The sequence below is a fragment of the Nannospalax galili genome, unplaced genomic scaffold, assembly GCF_000622305.1.
Source record: "Nannospalax galili isolate Female #2095 unplaced genomic scaffold, S.galili_v1.0 scaffold662, whole genome shotgun sequence".
NCBI classification, from domain to species: domain Eukaryota; kingdom Metazoa; phylum Chordata; class Mammalia; order Rodentia; family Spalacidae; genus Nannospalax; species Nannospalax galili.
In genome coordinates this window covers 599,035-625,202 of record NW_008347190.1, presented here as the reverse complement: position 1 = coordinate 625,202, position 26,168 = coordinate 599,035, and the positions used below count along the sequence as shown (strand labels likewise).

Genomic DNA, 26,168 nt, shown 5'->3' with positions numbered 1-26,168 from the left:
GCAAAACAGGAAAATAAAAATGTAACTCAGGAAGTATTTGCCGCCCTATGTCTCCACTCATAAGAAAGACAATTTAATAGGAACTTAGCTTTCACCGTTGAATGCTCCTACAGTTAATAAATCTAAGTAAAAGATAGTTACAGAGCAGAGAGGGTGATTTATGCTAATCAAGGTGAGAAAGTAAGAGATTTTTAAAGTACAGCCCTTAAATGGAATAACTTAATAACCTAGCAATGTAGCATTTTGTCTTGTGGTTATTGATACCTACTTAAGCATTTTGTAATCATTAATTCATCTAGCACTGATTGGGGTGCTTAATGGATTCTCCATTGGCATCATTGGAAAGAGGAAGATGCTGGGCCATTGCGACTGTGGCTACAGCTGATGAGTGCAGGCAGCGTGGAACATACTGGGCGGAGCTGTGGTTAGGCATTCAGAATCTGAGTCTGTGCCCACTCTCAGAGATGGGCACGTAGATTGGACTGCGTTCTTGCTGTACCTCTGAGCTGCCTTGCTCCCACCCCCGTCTCTGCAGTGTGCATGAAATTAGATGGACGTGTGATAAATCACATGCCAGCATATGTGGGTCTTCTCAAGTACAAAGAGGCCTTGTGTTTCCTTTGATTGTTGCACCTTAAATTAATTTTCTTGATGAAGTCAATCAATCAATCCAATCAGTCAATCAATCAATCAATCTATCATCTATCAATCTATCTAGTCTCTATCATCTATCTATCTATCTATCTGTCTATCTTCTATCTATCTATCTATCTATCTATCTATCTATCTATCATCTACCTATCCAAGTTACTCTGTTCACTTTTGCATACAGCTCCAGTAGCACTGGGTGCCGTCATTGCTGTGTGGGCATCTCCATCCAGTATCTGCAGTACTGTTCATCACCTAACCCAGTGGTTTCACTCTATGTAACTGTTACACAGCATCACATCTATTAAATTGATGCTGATGCAATGAGTGTGCATCGTTCAAATCTGTACCTAACACCTGAGGGTTTATTGACGTCGTTGACTGACTGAAGTGTGGGGACCTTGCCTCCCTTTGCATCCATGCCCTCTCCCTTCTTTTTATAACAACATTACAGTGGTGAATCCTTCCTCTGCTTGCGTGGAGAACCAGGTCACACAAAGCTATGCTTTTTGTTTCAACTTTCCAAAAATAATTTATAAACTCAGGAGGAAAATCCATTGCATTTGCTCCTTGTTTTTGATGTCTGGTTCATTGTTTTGTTTGTTTCTTTCTGTTTGAAGACATCATTTAGGCCACTCTTATGTTCCGAGTGTTGGGAACTGGTCTTTCAGTTCTGAGCACCACTTCATTTCTGAAGGACATCTTTCTGGGGTGTGGAATTCTGGATGGCAGCTCTTGTCTTTTGGTGCTGTGCCCCTGCCTTTATCTGATGAGAAGTCTGCTGTCCCTGAGTCATTTCCTCATAGGAGATTGTTTTTATTGCTACATTTATATTTTACTTTGCTTTTAGTTTTCAAAATTTGTTCTTGGAATACATTTCTTGGAGATTTGCTCAGCTTCTTCAGTCTGTTGGTTTATTTATATTTGAAAAATTTGGCAAGGTTCCAGATGTTACTTCTTTGGATATTTTTCCAGTTCTACATGACACAGCTTTTGCTCTTGCTCTGTTAATTCTCTTTTCCGGGAAAGAGATGGGACTATGTCTTCGGGATCACCAACTTTCTACTTCTTTCCAGTTTGCTTTGAGCACATCCTTTGGAGGCTTTTTTTTTTCTTGTATGTGCTGGTGGCTGTATTTTTCTGTTCTGAAATTTCCATTTGGTATTTCTTTACTTTGTTTCTTTGGTGAGCATCTCCAGTTCCCACTGCTTTTGGGTATGTTTGTCCTGCTTGTGAAAATGGTTCTGTGGGGCTCTCTAGTCTTGTCAGGTCATCCTGATGTCTGTCATTTTGCTGATGTAAGTTGATGGTCTTCTTTCTTTCCATGTGGGATTTCCCTGGTTCTTGGAGAATCAGTAGGAGTGATTTGTGCTTGAGTGCTTGCTATTTGGGATGTAAGAACCTGAATCTCTTGGCAGGCTTCCCGGACTCTGCTGTGGTGGGGAGGGTACCACCACATTACTTCCCCACTGCCTCTGCTGACACTGGGGTGGGTGGTGGAGGCCAGGCCCCCCACTGCCTCTGCTGACACTGGGATGGGTGGTGGAGTCCAGTCCCCCCACTACAGCTGCTACTATACCATGGCTGGCTAGGAGGGCTGATGGGCCTCAGTGCTGCCCCCATGGAACACTTCATCCTACAGGGCCTCCTGTAACGCATTATGGCTATGTGCTGATGAGAGTCCTGGTTTCCCATCTACCCTTCTTGTGGGTTGGGCCAGGTCATTGTTTTCTGAGGGCAGCCCTCTTTGTGTTCCTCTGGTTCCATGGCTGTGAGCTGGCCTGTCTCACCTTTTAGCCTCCTTGTGTTTGCCTCATCTGTAGTGTCCAGAGCTTTTATCTATTCTTAGCAACAAGAAGAAGTTCTTTGCAGCAGTTCTTCTAGTCCATCCTTTAGGGTCCTTTTGCAACAGCATTTGGAAAGGCACTTGCACACTGGGCTACCTCTGGCTGAGCGTGTATGTCTGTGCAGGCAGCCCTGGCCTGGATGTTCCCAGTGACCTGGGCTCCTGATGGCTTCTGTCTCTCCTCAGTGGGCCTTGGGACACCTTCCTGCCATGTCTTGTTGCCCTCAGCCTGCCTTAAGACTTTTTCATTTCAGTCACTTTCTTGTGGATAAAACTATTTCAGGGGAGCTAGGAGTTTGGGGTGTTGGAAAGGGAGCTGCAACAGTCTCCTCCTCATCCCAGTCTGGGTTGTTGGAGTCTGACCTCATTAGGCAAATAGGCTGTAGCTGGGTGTGAGTCAGCATGCAGTGCCTTTCAGGAAAGTGCAGGCTGTAGAGATTGGCCATGTACCCCATGTCTTCCCCCAGCACTTGCACGTGTCTGCCTCCTGAGAGTCCTGCCCCTGTTGGTCTGCTGAGTCTTCACACTTTGGCTGAATGAGACCTCAGAGGTCTCCTGGGCTACCCACTTCCAGCCCTTTATGCAGAGTTAGATTTTGTGTCCTGGCAGTAGATGTACAGTCAGGGAGAACCCGGGAATACAGTCCTAGGAAGTTTTGCAAGAAAGCTTAGATAGTTAAATGCCTTGAATGCTATTTCTGTAAGAAAGGAGTGTTTTGAGTTTTCACCTAGGGCCCCTGGCGCTGTTTATGTCAGTGACACCCGACTCTCCTCTGCCTTTTTATGTGCTGTGTCCAGTCTGGGAGCAGGTCCCTGGGGGATTGGAGTAAACATGGGGTTCCTGAAGGGATGGGCAGAACTCTGCGTGTTGTGAGGGTGGCAGCCCCTTCCTGCCACCCATCTGGTTCTGTGTCTGTGCACAGCAAGGCTGAAGGACACGTACCAGGCCGCTCAGTGATGCTTTCAAGAGGAGGGGGCTTTCTCTCTTGTCTCTAATTCTGTTTGTGACTGTTTCATAGTGAGCATGAACTTTTTCCTTGACTTTCCTAGTAAATGACCTTGGTAGGAATAGGAACTGGCATTGTCTCCAAATAGTCTTACCAGGGACAGCAGCACAAGGCATTGGATGGTGTGCCAGGTACTGGAATGTTCTTCACATTGACTTCCAGCCTGTGACTTCAGCCCACAGGTCCACTGACTCTCTTTTCCCTTTCCCTGAGATTTGGAGCTCTCAGAGTAGGTCAGCTGTGGCTCATCACCTCTGCCTTGGCTGGAGGATTTGCCATGCATGGCTGTGCCCTGGCATCTCCTAGAGGCCTCCTCCAGTCAGAGGGCCCCAGTTACCCCCCTGGGACCTTGAACTAACAGTCTAGTTCATGGTCACCTTCTGGGAGGGCTGGGAGCAGAGCCTTGTTCATCTTGGGGCAGGCAGGGAGGCCAGAGGTCCACGAAGGACCTGGCCTCTCTGTAGCTCAGAAATGAGGACCTGCTTACATACCAGCATCTTAAGGCTTTCCTTTGTAATGGTGCAGAGTGGCTTCCTCAAGCCTGCAGAGAGTTCCGGGGAGTTGCATGCTAAAGCCCCAGACTGCTGTGGTCTTGTGCTGGCATGTCTTTTTCCTTCTGAGTTTCTTGTTAAGGAGGAGAGCACAGTAATTGGGCTCCAAACACATTCAGATTATCACATCTTCACCAGAGCTAGCTGACAATGTGGTTATGACTAGTCGAGTGTTCGACACACCTTTTCATACCTGTCCATTAGAAATGAAAGTGACTCTTCTGTTGTTATTTTGGTGAGTTAACAATTCTTAACACTGGGGGAGGGGTGGGTGATCCAGCACCTTCTTTGTATGCTTTGGCATTTTGCTGTTTTTGCATGGCTTTGAAAACACCTCTAGACAGAGCCCGTTGCCCTCCATGGAGTCATGTGTCTAGATGGTGTAGCCTGTGCTTTATCCTGGACTTTTGGATCAGGAGGTTTTTAAAGACATGATTATGCTGTTGGCAGCAAATCAGAGCCCTCTCTCCTGCCTGCCCTCTATTGCCTGTGTCTGATTAGTAGAACATCCTGCCTGACGTGGCTCTTCTCTATAGCTGCATCTTGGGCCTTCATGTCCACTCTCTGACTGAACAGGTAGGTCTCTTTGCTGGTGGTCTCCTCTAGCATGCCGGTGTACCTTGCTGTGTTCTGTCTCCTGCAGCTCAGGTCCTTGCTCTTTTTCTGGTACAATGAAGTGCACAAAGCCCTCCATTCTCAGAGGAATGGTGCTGGGGGCTGTGCAGGGTCCAGCAGGGCAGGCGTGTAGGGACTGCTGCAGCTCGTGCTCAAGGGACTCAGGGCTAGCCCTGAGGGGGCAAGAAAGGGAGGGAGGGGAAGAGGGGGGAAAGGATGGACAGATGGAGGGAGAGAGGGACAGAGAGAGGGGGGGAGAGAGAGGAGAGAGAGAGAGAGAGAGAGAGAGAGAGAGAGAGAGAGAAAGAGGAGGGGAATTGCTACTGGATCTTTCAACCGCCCTGGTTCCTGCCTTTGCTCTGCTCCTTAATGACTCACTTTTCTTGGAGTTCCATTGGATGACTTTGTCTGGCCCTGGGAGTTCCTACCCTGTGGATGGAGCTCTGTCCCTGTGGGCGGAGCCTTGTCCCTGTGGGTGGAGCTCTGTCCCTGTGGGTGGAGCCTTGTCTCTGTGGGTGGAGCTTGTGTCCCTGTGCTGCCTGCAGACTCCATCATCTCCCTTGCTTCTGTCTCTGTATCATCTTGTATCTGTTTCTTCTGGCATCTGCACATCTCCTTCTCTCCTGTGGCTCTGACTTCCATTGGTCCCAGTGGAGAAGACTCTCCTGTCCCTAGCAGTCTTTCCTGGTCCAAATTTGCCTCACTGGACCCTGTCACATGTTTGTACTACCTGGCTGAGCTATTGTGTATGTGAGTGGTCCTGGGTCGCAGTGCTTGTCTCTGTCTCCACATGGAACTGCAGGCCTAGTTCCCTAACAGCTGGACATTGAGTGTTACCTGGGAAGCCCATGGTAACTGATAGCAATGGCTGAGGTGGATGCCACCCTGGGGTGCCCAGCCTTAGGCTGTGGAGCAGCATACACGCTGGTTCACAGCCCTCTCTGGCACTCTCCTGTACAGATGTAAAAGACACCCTATTTAATCTCCACATGAGGCTTGCTGTGTGTTGACCTGGGGGAGTCCTCATATAACTCTGTGGTCTCTGGAAGTTCTCCTCTGCTAAATGTCACAGGGCCCTCCTGAGAGTGTCTGAGGAAGCAGGGGCATGAGAGGTCAGTTGGGACATGATGCCAGTGCAAACTGTACCTGTGTCATGGTGACATGTGGCTACCTCTTGGCAGCCCTGGGTCGAAATTCATGCCAGCATTCCCCGGTCTGGGTGGGGCTTGTAAGCAGGCGTAACACTGATATGTGACTTAGGCATTATGTGTTTCAGTGTTTAACACATTGCTGGCATTAGTCCTCTAGATATCTTGAGTGTTTTTACCTTTAACTTGGTAGAACTTGGCTCATCATTTCTAGTCAAATGTATCTGTGTCAAAACCAGGTATCAGGTTATGATGGTTAATATTGTCAACTTGACATGATCTGGAATCACTTAGGCAGTATGCTAAGGGGTTAACCTGTGAGGGATTATATTAATTGAGGTTGGAATTCCTACCCCAACTATGGGTGGCACCATCCCATGGGCTGGGGTCCCAGACCAAACAAAAAGGAGAAAGTGAGCTGAGCACAAACATTCATCTCTCTCTGCTTCCTGACTGTGTCTGCAGTGTGACCAGCCTCATGCTCCTTCCCCATGAGTCCCTCTCCCTGGTGGACTGTCCCCTCGATTTGCGAGATGAGCCCTTCCTTAGGTTGCTTTTGTCAGGTATTTTATCGCCACAGCAAGAACAATAGCTAATACACACAGCCTTGGCCTCTGGTCCTGCCCACTGGGACGAGGACAAGTTTATCCCCTTCTTGTAGCCTCAGTTTCCTCCCCTGTGGACTGTGGACATTAAGCCCCTTTCTGCTTAAACCATATTGGTGTAGGATCAGTGGGAAGCTTATTGAAAATGGCATGGCTTCCTATGAAGAAAAAAAGAATTGCTCTAGCATCTTGTTCAGTAAGCATTTTGAGTCCCTTAGGAACTAAACATTTCTTGGAAAAACATGAAGTATTGATTGATAGTATTCATGAGAGTGTTTCATTGGCAAAGCAATGTTCTGTTTAAATTTCTGTTTCATGTGTTTGCTAGGAACTCATCTCTGAGGCCATTGCCTCCCCTGCTGGTTCATGAAAGACTCTGTCTGGGAATCCAGGGAAGTCTTGCTGCTGTGAAGTCCAGTGTCTGGCAGGCATCCGTCTCTGTGCCAGCACAGCAGTGTGCCCTGCTGCCCCAGGTTCTTGCCTTTTCTTTCTGGCAGGAGAGTTTTGCTACTAAGAGACAGAGAAAAATGAACGGGAGAGTGGGGATCAAGAGAGGTTTTCCTTTTAGACTGAAGAGAGGACGCATCTGCAGGCCAGTGGGAGTGCTCCAGCCAGGGGGGAAAAGTCCTTGTGTGCAGAAAGGAGCAGTGATTGTCAGAGTAGATGAGAGGGGAGGGCTCTGCACATGCCAGTCACTGATGATGTTTGTCCCGTGGCCCGTCTTCTGGGTGCAGGCTTTGTGGAACTTAAAGGTAATAATTGCCTCAGATGCCGATCTGCTCTTCTTCATCTCCCTGAGCCCACAGTTCTGCACACTGCGAGGCAGTGCTGCGCGGTCTGTGCTGACTGCTGCCCCCAAGCCCACACTGTGTGTACCACTGCTTGCACTGACCCTGACACCAACTCTAACAGGAGTGTTGTTGGGATGGCTGAAGGAGCAGGTGGGCCACTAGCATGTATGCTGGGAAAGTTGCTTCTGGCAGTGTGTGAAATGGGAAGTGATGTAAGCTGCTAATAGGGGAGTGGGGAGAGACATGGGAGGTCTACTTACCATGGACAGAGAAGGAGGCCTAGAGATCTGTGGGACTGCCAGGCATGGGCCCAGCCTCGATAGCAAGTAGTGCAGAATTCCAGTGCAGAGCTGGGCACATGTAGGTCTCAGCAGCTCCATGGGACATAGTGCAGGTGGGAGATGGCTTGGAGCACGATGGGATCATGTGGCATCTGCTGCCACAGAGGCTCATAAGCTGCCCTGCCTGCTGACTTCAGTCACTCAGAGATTACTTGAACTTCTCCAAGGCCATCCAGCTTTACAGCATTTAAGAATGGAAGTTGTGACTTAACCTGGGTTTGTCTGGCTCCAAGGCTGTTATCTTTTGTATCATGCCAATTCTTTCCTTCAGTCCACATGTAAAAATAACAACCAAAAATATCTGCTTCTTAGTTGTTTTGGATCCTAAATTTAATATTTTGTGTGTGCCTATAATTATTTGATGAGACAGAGAGATGAATACTTTTTCTCTTATTGTGTCTTCCTGCCTGATACAATAGGAAAACATGGAGAACTCTTGTGCATTTTTGTGAACAGTGATAATGCTTTAAGTAAGAAATAAGTGGTTTAAAAAAAGCAGCAGATTGCTTTAGTTCCTGTGCCAGTCTTTGAAAGGATCCTGGCTCTCGAGAAGTACTGTTTTAGTTAGCCTTTCCTTGTACCTGCTTTGAGAGAGTCTGTCTGGAATGTGAGTGACCGTTAGTGTGTTTCATCCATCCGAGGGCAGGGATTAACTTTCTAGGTTCTGTGCTTGTGTTTCATTTGACTGTGTTTTGCTTGGGGTCTGCTAATGAGTGGATACAGGTCATAGGGAGGTCCATGTTTGACTCTTCAGTACTGAAAAAAGGAATCTTCTTAGAATCATGGCCACCTGAGGTGTCGGTAGAGCAGTCTTCAGGAGACTGGTGACAGCTCGTGCGGCAGCCTTCATTATTTTCTTTGGCTCTTGGGAGTAATCATTGTTTATGTGAAGAGGAAATACAATTATTTTCCTTTTTTTCCTTACAGAAAACACAGCCATCTTCATGTGTAAATGCTGTAATCTTTTCTCACCAAATCAGTCCGAACTCCTGACCCACGTTTCTGAGAAGCACGGGGAAGAAGGGGTTAATGTGGATGACATCATCATTCCCCTCAAACCTCTAAGTACTCCTGAACCTCCCAACCCAAGCAAGAGTGGAGATGGTAAGGACAGCAGGCATGCTGGGCAGGGGCCTGTGGAGAAGGAACACTCTAGAATGCTATGAACCAGCTTTCTGGTTCATGGACACAACAGAAATCTAGAGAATCCGACATCCAGGAGTTATATTACTGTCTGAATGTCAGTCTTCTCTTGTAAGATTGGGTCTTTGCATTGCCCATTCCTTAGTCTCTGTAGGTATTCCTCCAGTACCTGGTTGGGGATGGGTGGGTATATGTATGTTTGGATGGAGGTGGCAGTATCTGATGCTATATAAACAGCAGCCTGTCCTCAGACCAGTGTGGGTAGAGCCCCACTCTGTCACTCAGCAATTGAATTATTTGAAGAAAACGAAGTTCCTTTTCTAACCCTTACTTTACTTTATCTGAAAAATGAAAACAAATATTCAGATTCAATCAGAGACTGCGCCTACAGCATCTATGATGGTGCACAGAAGACAATTAAGATATCGCTATAGATGATCAATAGTTCTATATATAAAAGAAACAGCATCTCCAGGCTCATAGTATCAACCTAAAGGAAGGTTCAAGCTGTGAAGCCCAGATTCACACAGCATCCTAAGGTTCTCAGTCACTGGGCAAAGTGAGACACATCTGTCTACAGCAGCTCTACCTCTGTCCCTGAACAGTACCAGATACAGCAGGTGCCGTGGGTTAGAGAAGCCAACCAGGCACTGTAATTAGGTCCCCACAGACAGTAAGGAAAATATATAGTACAGGAGGAACAGCTGCAACAAGACTTGGAAAAAATCCCCCACAAAACTCTTTTTATATGACGAGGGACGGCAGCCTGCCTCCTGAGCAGAAGCCAGTCTGTGGCAGTAAATGTCCCATTGAGGGCTCATTAGCCACTCTAATCAAACAGTTGCTTTCCTGGGAATATTCAGACTGGCATTTCTAAACAGTCTGGCTTATTGATCATCTGTTGGACACTGTTAACAAGGAGAGACTGCAGACAAAAAATGTTTGGTTAATAAGTCCCTCTGGCCCATTCCTAGGGTGCTAGAGAAATATATCCGACAGATGATTAAGTTGTTGAGAAGGTAGAAAATTCTGCTTGTTACTATTTGTGTCACATAGTGAGAAACTAAGAAAACCCAGCACTTGAAATGGGCAAAGGAGGAGGAATTGCTTTGGGTCAGTATCTCCCTCATGTGATGGTAGCCGTGTGCCTGCCTCTACCCTTGCAGGCCTCGGGGCAGGCTGTCCTCTTTCCTCACAGAGAAGCAGGTAGGAGGAGAAAAGTCACCCATAGTCACCTCTCAACATGCAGTGGAAGGTTGGGTCTCTGCTTTGAGGAAAAACAAAGGGTATGTTGAGGTATCTGCTTTGAGGGAAAAACAAAGGCACTAAGAGTCAGGTTCTCTGGGCACCAGGGGCCTCATGTTTGCTGCCCTGCCAGGCTAGGACTGACTCCAGAGAGAAGCTACCAGTGAGCTCTCCTGCTGAGCCTTCCAAGCCTCAGGCTTCCCTGGGGACACAGGTTCCAGTTAAGAATAATCTGCCTCTGGATTGAACAGTTCATTAGCTCAGAAAAATGGGCTGTTTGTTTGATCAGATTAGCCAGGCATATAGAAATCACATGGATTAACATGAAATGCACTTTGTAAATGGTTCTTTCAAAGGTTTTATTTCTCTTCATTGAGTGCTGCTTAAGATTTTTCTTATTGAAATGAACTGTAATTAAAGAGGGAAAATAATTTTGCATTTTTGCTTTTATAAATAAGAATTGAAAAGACAGTGACGCAGATGTGATGTTACTGGGAGTTCTGTGCTCTGGTGCTTTGTGAGATGTGTACTCTGTCTCTATCCTTCCCCTATATGCCGGTTGTTTTTTGCCAACTTGACACAAACTAGAGTCACCAGGAAAGAGGGAGCCTTGTTTGAGGAATTTTTTCCATCAGTCTGCCCCTGTGGGCATATCTGTAGAGCAGAATCTTCTTAATTGCTGATTGATATAGGAGGACCCGCCCACTGTGGGTGATGCTATCCCTGGGCAGGTAGGCTTGGGCTATATAAGAAAGCCAGAGGAAGCAGGCCAGTAAGCAGCGTTCCTCCATGGACTTGCTTCAGTTCCTGTCTCCAGGTTCCTGCCTTGACTTCCCTCCATGATAGACTCTAACCTATAGCCAAATAAACCCTTTCTTTCCCAAGGTGCTTTTGGTCCATTTTATGACAGTAACAGAAAAGTAATTAGAACACCCTCTTTATCATTGCTAATGAAAGATGCTACCATCCATTCAAGACCTCCTTCTGTCTTGATGGTACGACTGGTCTTTGACTCCTGCTCTCACATCAGTCCCCCATGGACATCTTCTCCCTTCATCATCTAAGGTCCAGCTGCTAGGAACCAGAAGTTGATCAAAGACAAGGTCACTCCTCTGTCTGGGAAGCTAGCTTCTCATAATGGCTTTGTCCAGGTACTCCTGCATGCTCCTCAGCCTTAATCAGCTTGGAATGACCTGGAAGGACTTGGTACTGGCCATGTGTGGGGTTAGAGTCCTTCCTCCTGTTTCCAGAACCCCACTGTGAGTGTCAGCTCAGTCCTTCCTTGTGTGTTCACTGTGTTCGTGTTGCTTTCTTTTGCCTGCCCCCAGTGATATCCTTCTCCCAGCAAGGCTTCATATTCTACAAGCTTCATAACCTCTCTAAACAGTGCCACCAGCTGGAGACCAAGTGTTCAAATACCCAAGCCTGTGGGTATGTAGGAATTCAAACCACCATATTACACTCCATGGCCTCCGTAGGCTCATGGCTATATCATAATGCAAAATGCTTCTAGTCCAACTTCAGGAATCCCCATAGTTTTTGACAGTCTCTATACCGTTCAAAAGTCCAAAGTCCAAAATCTCTTCTGAGACTCAAGGTAATCTCTTAATTGTAAAAAAAAAAATATTACATACATCTGACACATAATGGCACAGAATATACATTTCTGTTCCAAAAGGCAGGAACTGGGGCATAGTGTGGAAATACTGGACCAAAGCAAGACTAAAACCAAGCAGAGCAAACACTAAACAGTGTAGCTCCATGACCTATGTCTGGTGCTTTAGTTCCAAAGGGCTTGGATGACTCTGCTCCTCCAAACTTGCTGTCTGAAACATCTATCTTTCTCATGGTCTGGTTCCACTCCCTGCATGCAGCAGTTCTCTCCTGGCTCTGGCAACTCTGACATCTTGGAATCTCCACTGCAACCCAGGCTTCACTTTTACAGCCTCTCAGCATTGCATGGACTCCAGCCCTGCCACATGTTGCCTGGTCCCAGCAGCTCTTAGAAGCCAGGGGGGATGAACTCATGACCCCCTCTCTCTTGCATCTTTCATTAGGCCAAAGCCATTAGCACATGGACAGTACTGCCAAGGCTGACTGTTACCTTAGGATGGACCTTGGTCTTCTTTGACCACACTATTGACAACTTCCATATGTTGAAGCAATTGCTTTTGAGGAGCAAGCAGTCCCGTAGGCTTTCTCCTTTCATAAGTTGGAGGCTTCCCTGAATGGAGCCTTCCCCTGAGGGCACCCTTCCAGGACACTTTTCCTTAACGGCACTTATTTCTTTAGCAGTTTCAGCCTCTTTTGCAGCACATGCAAAAGTTGGCTGTAACAGTTAACTTCCTAGTACTCTTTTTTTTCTCTCCAGACTGTCCATTTTTATATTTCTGTCCTTCTCCCTCTTCTGTAGACCTACATAAGAGTTATCAGTAATAACCACGTTGCAGACTCAGTGTTAGGCTGTCTTGAAATTTCTTCTGCCAAAGAAATTAGTCCATTAGTTTTAAATTTAGCCTCACTTAAATTCTCAGAACATGGGTAGAAAACAGATTTTTTTTTTCTTTCCAAATATCACATGAATGACCTCTGTCCTAGATGCCTTGCTCTCCTTTGAAGTCTTATGAGCCAGGCACCTCTCATCTGTATTGTTCAGAGCACTGCTGTCTTCCAGGCTCCTACTGGAATGGCCCATTAAGCTCTGTTTACAGCATTCAACTGCTTTTCTAGTCCAGAGTTCCAAAGTCTTCCACATTCCTCCAAAAAAATAACATGGTCGAGTTATACCAACAGCCCACTCTCTGGTACCAACTTCTGTGTTAGTTACTTTCTGTTGCTATGATAGCATCAAAGTGACTTATGGAAGAGTTAATTTTGACTTATCGTTCCAGAGGGAGAGTCCATAATGGCCAGGGAGGCCTGGCAGCAGGTGATTAGTGCAGGAAGTTGAGAGTTCACATCTCAGTCACACAAGGAAGTAAAGAGACTGAACTGGAAGTGGGGTGAAGCCATGAGCTCTCAAAGCCTACCCCTAGTTACTCACTTCCTCCAGCAAGGCTTCACATCCTGAAAGTTCCATAACTTCCCCAAACACTAGCTGGAGACCAGTTTTCTAATACCTGAGTTTATGCAAACATTCTCATTCAGGGCACCACACTCTCTGTAGGCCAGTGCCCTTATACTGTAGCACAGGGCCTGCCTGATACATAGTGCATCTCCTTCCCAGTATGCCAGACCTAGGCATCACCCTTTGAAATTGTCACCCTCAGCTTTCTAACTGTTGACCTTGCTGCCTCCCTATGTCTCCTGGATGGTGTGCTCTGTTCCACTGGGCACTCCTCAGGAAGCTTCAGTGATGTCACCCAAACATTGCTAGTGACAATCAGAACAAAAATTAAAATGATTTGGCATTTTTATTTTTTTACTGTCAGATTTTCAAAAGCTTGTGAACACATGATAGTATCCTTGGTTGATACAAATACAGGAACATAGTGCTCCTATATCCCAGTAGAATGTAAATTGTCAGACTGTTTTAGAGAGCATTCTGATAGAACCCGGCAGACTTGTAAATGAGCACAAGTAGTTCTTGGAGGACCAGAGCCCACATAAATATACAACGTATAGTGTTCATGGTATACCATTTATACTAGCACAGAATTGGAGAGAAGAGATACGGCATCAAGAAAGTATGAGTGCATTACACATTACTTATAGAAAGAAATATCATGCAGACATAAGAAAGAACTAGTACAGATGTTCACAAAGTGCTGTTCTGCACCTGAAATTTGCTAAGTTGAGCTCATGCTCACCCTTCTCTGCCTTTATACTCATGTCATTGTCTCCCACGCTCTTGTCCTTTTCTGCTGTATTTCAAGTATTAATCTTATAATTCATTTTCCAATTAAAATTCTATCTTTGCTTGTCTTTTTTGAGATAAAATTGACATGAAATCTCACCATATTAACAATATTGAAGTATAAATTCAGTGGTGTTAAGCATGGTCATAATGTTGTGCCAACTATCCAACTACCTGTTTCTAGAACCGTCTTATCACTTCTACCCACCATGCAGTCACATCCTCCTTTCTCCCTTCCTGTTACCCTAGAACTCACTAACCTACCTGTGTCCCTGTGCGTGTCCATGGTCTGCAAGTTTCATGCAAACAGGAGTCATAAAGTGTGTGGCCTTTTGTGTCTAGCTGCTTCACTTGGTATCCTGTTGTTGTGGTTATTCATGCTGCAGCATGCGTCAGTATTTTGCTCCTTTTTATGGATGAGTGGTATTTCAGTGGCTGGACAGACCTCCTTTTGTCTGTCTATTCATTGTTGATGGACATTTCACTTGTTTCCAGTTTTTGGCTTTTGCAAATAATTCTTCTATGAACATCAGTGTACAGATTTTTATGTGAATAATATGTTTTCTTGTCTCTTGAGTGTATACCAAGGAATAGAATGGCTATGTCATATGGCAATTCTGTATTTAAACTTTTGTGAGGCTGTGTGTGTGTGTGTGTGTGTGTGTATGTGTGTGTGTGTGTGAGTGGTGTGTATGTGTATGCTGTGGTGCATACACGTGAGTGTGTGGTGTGTATGACTATGTGAGGGTGCGGTGTGCATGCCTGTGTGAAGGTGTGGTGTGCATGCCTGTGTGAGTGCAGTGCAGAAGCCAGAGCAGGATGTCTGGTGTCCTTCTCTTTTGCCTTGAGACAGGTCTCACTACCTGGAATCTGCCCGAATCTTCCCATTTTGGTTAGGCCTAGGCCCAGCTTTTTACATGGGCTCCTGCGATTTAACACAGGTCCTCATGCTTGTAGAGCAAGTGCTTTTAGTTACTGAGCCATCTCTCCAGCCTCCTAGGTCAAACTTTTTGATGATGTCACTTTTCCACAGCAGATGCACCATTTTGCGTTTTCATCAATAGTGTATGAAGTATCTCAGATTTTCACATTCTTGCCAGTGTTACATTTTCATCTTTTGAATTATGACCACCCTAGCAGTATAGACTGCTGTCTTATTAACTTGTTTATTTAGTGTGTGAGATAGGGTCTCCTGAGGCAACTCAGGGTGGCCTTGCAGTTATCCTCCTGTCTCAGCATCCTCATTGCCAGGATTAGAAGCAGATGCTACCACATTTGGCTTCATGGTAACTTTGGTTTACATTTCCTTGATCACTAATGATGTTGAGATGGGGTTATATCTTTGTCCATTCTAAATTAATTTTTGCTAATGGTGAGATAAAGTTTCTGAATTCATTTTCTTACATGTATGTATACATTTGTACCAGCACCATTTGTTGACAAGGCTATTCTTTCCCCAGAAAATGGTCTTAGCACCCTTGTCTCCAAAACTTGACAGTAGATGGTTGGGCTGCATTTCTTTCCATTGGCCTGTGTGTCTTCTTTCTCATACCATATTATGTTGGTACCTTCTGCTTGAAGTATGTTTGAGGAAGGGGATGTGTGTCTTCTGACTTTGTTCTTTATCAAGATTGATTTGGCTTTCTAGGATTTCTTATAATTCCATAAGAATTCTAGCATCAAATTGTGTCTTAAAATGACTGTTAGAGTTTTAAGAACGATTGTATGGACCTGTAGGTCAACTTGGGCACAGTTACCAGCTTAGTTATATTAAGCCTTCATATTCATGAACATTGATGGCTTTCCATTTACTTAGGTTTTTAATTTTCTTTCAACAATGTTTTGAGTTTTCAGTGTACAAATGTAGTCTGCTGGTTGCATTTGCGTACAATTATTTTTTCTTTTTAATAGTATTGTAAAGGAAACCATCTCCTTAATTTCTGCTTTCTCAGATTGCACATTACTAAGTTATAAATACCACTGTTATTTGGTCTGATAGACTGGAACATATTGAATCTTTTAAAAAAATTAATGTGTGTGTGTGTGTGTGCGTGCGTGCGTGCATGCGTGCGTGTGTGCTTGTGTGCATGCACAAATGTCTGCATATGCCACAGCATGTATTGGGAGGTCAGAGAACAGCATTTGGGAGTCATTTCTCTCCTGCCATTGTGCAGGAACCAGTGATCACATTCAGGCTGTCTAATGTGAACACAGGCATGCTACTCACTAAACCATCTCACCAATTCAAATCTTTTCATTCATCTAATATTTTAGTGGATTCCAAAGATTATGTATTGTGCATATACTGCATTCCTGATATGATTTTGTTACTTTGTGAGTACAGATAGTTTCATTTTATTCTTTTGTATTTTATTTTCTTGCTTAACTCTTCTGATAGAGCTTCAGTTCAATGCCAAATACAAATGCCATGGACAGGCATCTTGGTCCTGTTCTTGATCTTAGGGGGAAGTTTCCATTACGCATGTAAGTATTATGTTAGCTGTGTTTATTTTTTTAAAAACATATCCTTCATTATGTTAAGGAAATTCTACATTTAGTTTGTTGAGTATTTTTTTTTATAGGAAGTGAATACTGTGCTTTATAAAATGCTTTTTCTGAATATGGTGAAGCAGTCAGGGTGTGTATGTGGAATCAAGCTATGACTCATGCCCTACAAAGGTTGGAAACAGAAGACTAGAGATTCCATCACACTATGAGAATTGTCTAGTTCTGAAATGATGTTTTTGGATCATAGTTGATCTTGGAGAACTGAAATCATAAAAAGTGAAACTTTGGATAACAAGGGGACAACTGCATAATCAGATTCTGATCCCCAGGCTGCTTTTGCAGGCTATTTTTCCCTCATGATATGATTTACTTTTGACTTAAATTCTTCCTGAGTACATTATATCTCTTTCTGTTGTATTTAGTGGAAGATCAATTGCTTGTATAGTTTAATTTTTAAAAGTATTTCTTAAGACTTTAATTAAACTCAGCTTCTTACTGTGAGAAAATGTCTTCAAGTCTTTCACTAAGAGCCCCAAGTTCTTTTTCTCTTGTCCATAAAGTCTGAGGCTTGCATAGACTTAGTTTCTCTGTAATGATTTCCATTCAGGTTTAACCTTCACAATTCATTTTAACTTGAGAGATACTCGAAATGGTTTAATTAAAGTTTTAACTGAGTAGTAATTGATTTATTATTTTTGTCTCCCTTTAAAACATGAAGGTTCCTAAATCCTCTGGTTTATTTTATAGCCCTTTAATCTTTTTTGCTCACAGAGGAAGTGGTCTGCAGAATGACCTTTCACTTCTTCCCTCTTACACATCAAAACTCTGGCTGTGGTCCAGGAAACAAAATTGCCCAATGGACCAAGTTCATGAGAGAGAGAGAGAGAGAGAGAGAGAGAGAGAGAGAGAGAGAGACCGAGACTGACTGTGAAATATGGGCTGTTGTGTGTCTTTAAGTCTATCTGTGTCCACACATATATGTGACTGATATATGCATTGTGTGTGTATGCTGATACTGTGTGTGTGGAGAACAGTGTAGGACTCACGTAAGGAAGAATTTACACGGGTCTCCCAAGAACTCTCTTGGCTGTTCAGTCTTCCCCCCTTTTTCAGACCCCTCAGTAGGAGCTTTTCCTGTTCCCTCACCTTTCCCCTCCCTTTCCTTTCCCCCTCTGCTTCTCTATTCACTGCCCACTGTGGCTCTGCTGTGTGCCTGGGTGCTATGCTTGGTACTGAGGGGACCAGGGGTCCCAGGTGCTGTGTCTGTTAGTTGTGCTTCTCTGGTGGATGGCAGGTAGCCAAAAGATGCTTGAATGCAGTGAGTGAGTGCTTTGGGGGGGCTGCTAAGTCTGGGCTGTTCACGTGGGGGTCACGTGCTCTGGCTTGATGGTAAAAAGGGGCTTCCTAGAGAGGTTGACATCCAAAATTGGAGTCTGTTATATTGTCTGTTCTGGAATTTGTTATAGGTAAAGCCATTCTGAATGGATGCAGGAATGTGTTGTCTAACATGGTTATGGGGTTCACTGGCTGAACCAAACAGGACTGTGTTCAAATCCTACCTCTGTCACTGACTAGTTCTGTGACCTTGGGATATATTAACGAATCTTTGCAAGTCTCCATTTTCTTTCTTTGCTTTTGAAACCCAGAAATTTATTTATTTATTTTATATGTGTATGTATGGGTACCACATACATGCCAGTTCCTATGGAGGCTAGAAGAGGGCATCAGATCCCTTGGAACTGGAGTTATAGGCAGTTGTGAGCCATCTCATGTGGGTGCTGGGAACCAAATCCAGGTCTTCTACAACAGCACCAAGTAAATGCTCTTAACCACTGAGCAAATCTCAACTGTAAGTGAGGATAGTGCTGCTGATGCCTTTGAGGATTAAATGTGTGTAAAACGGTTAGCCTAGGTACTTTTAATTATTATTATTATTTTTTAACCTGTAACCCCAGCTAGCCTGCAACTTACTATGTAGACCAGGCTGGCTTCTATCTCATAGAGATCCGCCTGCCTCTGCCTCCCAATCCTGGGATTGACAGTGTACACCATCATGCCCAGCCTTAGCTTAGCCTTTCATGCATGGGTGTCAGCATTGTTGGTTATTGCTTCATTTCCACAGTGAGGCTGACTAAGCTGCAAGGAGCCTGGCTTCAGGTGCCTCAGTGCTTTGGCTGTGCTGTACACCAGAACACAGTCTGTGCCCAGAGAGGGGTGTCGCACTCTTCAGAAACCTAAAAGGCTCACCCTCCCTGGGTTCTGATAAATAACTCATTGTCTCTGCTCTTGCTTCCTAAACTGTGAAAATAAATGTCAGGGAGATTGACTACAGTGTCAGTCAGGGCCCTCCAATGTCAGTCCTCTTGGGTTTTCTGGGATGTGGAGCTAGTGTGGCTGGAGACTGAGCTGCCCCATGAGAATGCTGGCTGTTTATCCGCAGCACAGCCACAGTAAAGTCAGCGTGACCTTAATTCTACGTTGGTTTCTTCATGTGTGAGCTATTTTAAAATGAAGAAATCAGTGAGAATGCTATCAAGCCAGGATGAACAGTGACGCATGCACATTTAGGAGTCATATTATCGTACAGTGGCCTGTTGGGAAGGCTGCAGCTTAACAAAGACAGTGCACATCAGAGTATTAAGGAGTATAGCCAGAATAGCAAACTGATGCCATCCTGTCAATCATCCTAGTATGCCCCTGGGTGTTATTGGAGGGCCACTTTTAGAACGGGCTATATAATGGACACTGTTCTGTGCAGGGGCATCGAATCTGGGCTTGCCTAACTCCACGTAGTGCTCTCTGCACCACACACTAGGTTCACCCAGATTTGTACAGCTGACCTTCATCACTGAGCTCTGGGGGCCTCGTCAGCAAGGTTTTTGGTAGAAAATAAAGAAGTCCTTGGCCCAGTTCTGCGTGCTCAGCAGCTGCTGTGGAGAAGTGTGCTAAGCCACCGGAACCTTGGGGTCTTTCCTTCGCATCCTACTGAGGATATTATGTTTGCTACACTTATCTCTCAAGGTTTTTGTAAGGCTGATATGAGATAATAGCTGGGGAAGTGTCTCACAAACCTAGTGATGGACAAAGAAAAGGCTCACATTATTAAATTTTTTATGATGCTGGGCCATTTTTTCATCATGTTCCTGTTGGGTTCTTACTTAATTTAAAAACTTACCCAATTCTTTCTGTCCTTTGTCAATTTTTGGCCTTAGATCTACAAGGGCAGTTTTCTGACTAAGAGGAAGTTGTCCCCAAGCTGTTGATTCAGAGACGTGCTCAGAGACACTATGGCTCAATCCCTTTCTTCTTCTTGCAAACTTGGGATACAAGACATGATGACTTACTCTCCAAAAGTCTCTTTTCCTGTCATCACACTCTGATCAAGCATCTGTTTATTGTGTTTTCCCTTCTCCAGCTCTGCCTGACACTCTGTGAGACTTAGGAATTAAAAAGTCAGCTCAGTCCCCAGGATTTATAGTAGAGAGAAAAAGACTCAGGAAACTGTGGCTGAGTACACATTCCGTGTTGTGTGGGTCGTGTTGTGACACAAGCCAAGCAAGGAGATGCCTTGTTCTGCTTCAGTTGATGGCAGCTTCCTGGAGAAGGTGCTGTGATTTGATCTGGACCTGGGATCCTGGGATGTGAATTAGGGTGATCTGGTGGGAAGGAGGTGGTCACAGGTAAGGAGAACAAGACAGGCTTATGTGTGCATGTTTAGCAAGGTCTGGGGAACTGCGCTGTGCAGTGGAAGGAGAAACGGGAGACTGAAGGTCCGAGTGTGAGTGTGAGTGTGTGTGTACGAGAGAGAGAGAGAGAGAGAGAGAGAGAGAGAGAGAGAGAGAGAGAGAGAGAGAGAGAGAGAGAGAGAACCATGTTCTAAAGGGCTAGAGAAAGCCTAGTGTTGTGTTACTTTTCTGGAGAGACATAAACAGTCTATTTATCCCAAATAGGGCAGCGTGACAGAACAAAGCAATGATCTGACTCTAATCCATCGTGGTGAACCATTGAGTTTCTTGGGTTTACTTACAGGAGCACAGCTACTGCACTGAAAAGTCCCACCTCTGCATGGGTGACAGTCCCCTTGCAGCTGCATGGGTGGAGCCTACCCTCTTCCTTTCTCTTCTGCTCCCTCCTGTGCACTTTAGCACCTCCTTGGACCATGTGCATCTGGGAGGTTGGTACAGGATGGAGTGCTAGAATCTTAAGTGAGGGTCTAATAGCCTCTCCCTTCTCTCCTTATATGAGGGGATATTGATAGAGCTGATCTTAGGAAGGCCTTGAGAGTGTGAGCAGTCAGAGCTGCTCTGACTTTGAGAAGGCAATGACAGGTCCTGCCTGCAGGACGGTGTTCATAATACCTGGTCTGAGGATTGTGGGGCACATTCATCCAGAATACCATAAAGTGCTAGAGTTAGACGGGCCAGAGGCAGGAGAAGCCTGCATCAGAAGACTGGGGTCGCAAGATCCTGTGCAGATGTGGATGGACAGATACCTTCAGGACAAAGGTCCCAGAGCTCAGTGACAGATTGAGGCAAAGAACTCAGCGGGGAAGAAGAGGAGGAATCTCAGGCAGGTCCATTTGACGCTTTGACTTGGCACTGCGTGGTTTCCTTGCCCAGCTCCAGAATTCTCAGCTCTTTGAGAAATGTGGGTGGTTGATAGCAGCAACTCGTTTTCAGAACTTAAATTATTCCAAGTTCGTTTATGAATATTTCATTTTTAGCTAACTAATTGGTTTTGAAGATCTGAATTATGGATGTAGGGGATGGAAGATGAGTTTTGTTGCTGTTGTGTTGGAGGCTTTCTGAAGCATTCAGTGCTGATTTTATGTTCTAACTTAACCACCAGATTCCATACTGCTCGTTCGCTTAGTCCATCTGGCTCTGTAGGGTCAGGACACTGGGTTAGGTGCTGAGGGCTATGAAGCATAATCAGGAGGACAATTCTGCCTGCATGGAGTCTCCAATTCATAGGCTTAGAGATTCATAGACAGTGCCCTGGGGCCCACTGTGCTGTGCTCCCACTGTGTGTGAGCACACTAGCTCACTCACAGAAGGCACTGCTCTTGCATAGTATGTGCCTGGCTCTCTTTGGAGAAAGTATGGGGCACCTGCTACTGAACTCCCCAGTTCTCTAGGTTACAGCACAATTCTCTACAAGACTAGTCTACCCAAGGCTTATGACATCAGCCACAAGTTCAGGGGGGATGCACTACCCTTTCTGAACTGCTAGTTAACAAATTTAGGGATCTCTGTCATCTCTGTCAGGCTCAATAATTTGCAAGTTGTAGAACTCAGTAAAGTCCTACACTGGGATTACAGCAGAGGACTGGGAGGCCCTCAGGGACACTTTCAGGTTCCCTGCAGTGTGGGGTGCTACCCCTCCCTCCTGTTTTAGTGCATGACAAGATGAAGAGTCACCCAGCAAGTCACTCGAGCTTTCATTGTCTACAATTTCAATCCGGGCATCAAGGATGTATTGACCATTGTAGTCTTTGTCCTCCTGGAGTTCGTAATACCTCTCCCTCTAGTCCCTCTAAAAGTCAGAGCTCCTGAGTCAAGTTCTAGAGTTGCCATCATAAACCACCCAGGGCCAAAGCTCCCAGGAAAATACACACAGGCCATCAGGAAGGACATTAGACCTGAGGGTCACTTTCAAGTCATCCTGGACAGGGGTTAACCTCTGGGGGTTAAATTTATCTCCTCTGCACAGCTGCTCACTCAAGAACATTTAGACAGCAGTCTCTGCACAGTAGGACACTGCTTGTTACAGGCTTAGAACTGGGCTGCAGACTCCAGGAAGCTGTTATGGTCCAGGTTTCTGCAGCTCCACTGATGGGATGTGAGGTGGGTGTTTCATAGACTCTGCTTATTCTGCTTCTCTGATGTTAATTGCTGCCCCTGCCTGTGTTGTAAAAATAATAGGAAAAGTTTTCAAGGCTTTGACGGGAAGGATTTGTTCTTATTCTCTTACTGGTCTCGTTCTTTCCCCAGCCTTCAATGCCCAGGGGCTAGTCCTCCTGGAACCTATCTGTCCTTGGTGGGATCCGGTGCTGGCAAAGAGACCAAAGGCTTGAGTGTGTTGCCTGATTGTCTGCTCAAAGCGCATTTCCCTGTCCTTAAGCACCATTCCACCCATTCTTCTCATCCCAAATGCCCTGAGAGACGAAGTAAAGCCCGAAAACGTGCAGGCTGTTGTGACTAGAGAAGTCCATGACTTGGGCCCTCAGTTAGTGCTGACCTGCCCTTGGTCTTGCGACTCTGTAGAAACTGCACCCATGGGGGGCATACCCTTCCTGGGAAATTTCCTGCCCCATTCTGATGCCCAGTTTCCCTGCTTGGAACATGGGTGGAGGTGGGCTGCCGTGTTTGGAGCACCTGTAGGCATGCTGCTCTGGGCTACAGACTTCTGCCCCATTACCCCCCTCCCTGACTTGTGGGCACAGGTGACCCTCTTAATGAAAGGGTCCCCACAATACTAGCAGTGGGTCAGTGGGTAAAGTGGCTGGTATTTCTTCATGTAGTGTGTTAGCTAGAGAGAGAGACAGAGAGACAGAGAGACAGAGAGAGAGAGAGAGAGAGAGAGAGAGAGAGAGAGAGAGAGAGAGAGATCCCCTACTACCCTCCCCCTCAACCCTGAGGTTCTGGTTTAAAAGAGCTATCTAGATAATCATGCATGAGACAGATGGCCAGTTCTGGCACTGGGGTTATCAGCCAGGCTGGGGTGGCTCCTGCTTGGACCGTCTCAGGGGCCCTCTAGACATGTCATTCCCTCTTCACATGACTGTGTTCAGCTCTGTCCGCTGATTCTGTTCCCTCCTTCATTGCACCTTCATCAGGAGGTGAGTGTCTTCAGGATGAACGCTAATGAACAGGAGTGCTGTTGGAACATGGTTTGGAACTTGCTCTGAGCAGCTCATTCATGCCACTGAAAAATCTCCAGGTCGCTAGGAAACTTGAAAAATATTATTATTGTCTTTTACCCTATAATTTCAACTTTACATTATAATTATTTTTTCTCTTTCTCACCAGGATAGTGTGAATCTTGAAATAATCAGAACAGTTGCATAACTTATTAGGAGGGTGACACTCTCAGCAGTCCCTGAGAACCTTCTGCAAAGAAGTCATGAAGTACTTCTGAGAACTGGATTTAGTGGAAGTGGTGGTTAATGAGGGGCAGACTTTGTAGTCGGGTAGCCATTGTCACTACTTGAAACCCCACCCTTCTGCTTTATAGAAGGAGCGTGTGCAAAGTCTCTGGCCATTTGGTAGTCCTGAAGCAGAATGTTACAGCATCAGTTGCCCATCAGTAGACAAAGGCCATGGAAATAGCATGAAAGATGAAGTTTGCAGCTGATAGTGTCGGCAAGTCCTTCAGAATTTTCATTTTCAATGAAGCACAGAACATGACCGCAGTCTCACACTAGAAGTCAAGTACCTGCCCTGCCTGGCCGCCTTGTATAACTGCCTTCCTGCCCTCTTGTTTCCTTTGTAGAGTTCTTGGTCATGAAGAGGAAGAGAGGCAGGCCTAAAGGTTCCACGAAGAAGCCCAGTGCTGAAGAGGAGATGGCAGACAGCCTTGTGAGCTCCGGTGGAGATGGTCCCGTGGCTCCAGAGGAAGGAAGCAGCCTGGCGCCCAGCAGCCTGGAGTGCAACAAATGCTGCCGGAAGTTCTCCAACGCGCGACAACTGCGCAAACACATCTGCATCATTGTGCTGAATCTGGGTGAGGAGGAAGGAGATGCAGGTTAGCGCCACCGTGTCAGATTCTTACAGCATGCAGTAACTGCCAATATCTGCTTTGCGGTTTGTTCTTTGGGAGTAGTGTGCTGTTTGCGGGTCTCTCCATCTGGAGAAGTGCTTGCTTCCCTCATTGTTGCTTCCTGCTCCTGAGACTCGTACTTAGAGTGGTGGTGTCGTGCAGTAGATGACGCCTGTGGCAGCAGGTTAGGGGTGCCTTGAGAGGAGCTGTGGCGATTACAGAGATGGTAAAACTCAGTTTCTACCTCGGAGAGCTTATGTGCTTGGAGAGCAAGGAGCTTTTGGATACAGTATTAGGGGTGTTCACCAAGAGAAAGCATTCTGATAGAAAGGTAGTGGACCAGGGCCACGTTGGAGTGTGAGACAGGGGGATATCTCAGTGGATGGATGGGGCCAAGTGAGCAGTGTACAGTGACTAGGATGTTCAGGGCCTCATGTGGAGGTGGGACTGATTGGCCACTAGTGACTGAGGACTACATTGTGGTGCATGTTCTTGAAGGAAATGACATCACTTACTCCCTCTGGCTCTGTTCCTGGCTTGGCTTCAGCTCTGAAGCAACTTTTTTTTTTTTTTAAATCTTTTTGGGACAGGATCTCCCTGTAGCTCCAGCTGTCCTGGAACTCACTATGTAGACCAGGCTGGCCTTGAACTCACAGAGATCCGCCTACCTCTGCCTCCCGAGTGCTGGGATTAAAGGTGTGCGCCACCAGGCCCAGTGCAACTTCTTTTTTTTTAAAAAAAGTAAAATTTATGTGTATGAGTGTTTTGCCTGCATGTATGTAAGTTTACTGTCATTCCATGCCCTTGGGGGCCAGAAGAAGGTATCAGACTCCCTGGGACTAGAGTTACACGTGGTTGTGAGCCTCCATGTGGGTGCTGGGAACTGAACCAGGGTCCTCTGCAAGAGCAGCCAGTGCTTTTGGCTGCTGAGCCATCTCTCCAGCCCCATGAAGCAACTTCCAGGTGGAGCTGAGAGAGGGTGACTGAGCATGGAGTGGGTCCTATGGTAGGGCTCATCCATAGAGGACTGTCTTAGGAGAGTCAGGACATCATGGCTTCTGCTGGGGCCTGGTGGTTTGATGCTCGCACCGTTTTCCCTGTCTCCAAGCCACTCCCATATTTCAGAAGTTCCCAGTGGACTGTGCTGTGCTTAGTGTGCTGCGTCAGAGCCCAGGCTGCTCAGCACGTGGTCAGGGCTGGAGTCTGCTCCAGCCTTACTAGCTTCTTGTTGCCTCAGTTTCCTCACTTGTGACATGGGAATAAAAGTAAGGTTGATTTATATGGTTGCTTTGAGTATGAAATGAGACAGGACTTGTTCAGGGCTTGGGATAGTACGTGCCATAGCAGTAGACCCAGTAAGCTTTACTGCCCTGTCTGCTGTCACAGCTGATGTCATCCTTCCTGTTCCAAAGACAGGACACTGGGACACAGAGAGGTGACAGAATTTGCTTGGTGTCTGTTAGGTAGCAAGGAGACCTGGCCTTTGAACCCAGGCATCCTCTGAATCCCCCTTCTTAACTTCTGTATTGTAAATATCTGCCAGTAGTAAAGCAAGATGCTTGATGTGTAAAATCCCAGAACAGATGTGGTGAATTGTTTAGTAATCATCAATTTATAATTAATAAGTGTCCAGGTAGGTGGCCAGGGCTCATTACCAGCATCTGTGGCATTGATTAAGACATTGTTCCAATCTCCTGAAGAGTTCTCAGGGTGATCTTCTGAACTTTACCTAGGTGTATGCTAGCACAAATAGCAGACCAAGATCCTGATATGGCTGCAGGCTGGTATGTGAGCCTTATGCTGTGTGCTAGCACAGAGAACAGACAGGATTCCAAGGTGGCCCTGGGCGGGCAACTGTCCTGCAGCATAAGAGGTGTGGACAGGGAATGTGTGGTTTCAGTGAGGGCTCTATCTTGGTTTGTAACATCAGGTCTTTGGAAAACCAAAGATGGTTTGAGAAGGAGTTGCTTATGGTTGGGCACATACTGTATTGAACCTGAAGCTTGGATGGCCATGGTTATTCACTGGTGCACGTTCTGGGCACCACTGTGTCACTCGCTCTTTCTCTGTCTCTTTCACACACTTTCTCTCTCTCTCTCTCTCT

At 45.8% G+C, this 26,168-nt stretch overlaps 1 protein-coding gene across 2 annotated transcripts in view; it reads left to right on the top strand.

Annotated features, from left to right (window-relative positions):
- The first annotated feature begins 8,481 nt into the window (after positions 1-8,481).
- The window catches only part of Zfat (zinc finger and AT-hook domain containing), a 185,856-nt gene continuing 168,169 nt past the window's right edge, over positions 8,482-26,168 (top strand). Inside the window, exons 1-2 of one of the 2 annotated variants that reach the window (XM_017800788.2) lie at positions 8,482-8,655; positions 23,798-24,028. In XM_017800788.2, coding sequence (XP_017656277.1) covers positions 8,496-8,655; positions 23,798-24,028 — 391 coding nt within the window. In that variant the 5' untranslated portion in view covers positions 8,482-8,495. Of the gene's footprint in view, positions 8,656-23,797; positions 24,050-26,168 lie in introns of both variants that reach the window. The other variant, XM_008843705.2, reaches the window with a different exon arrangement.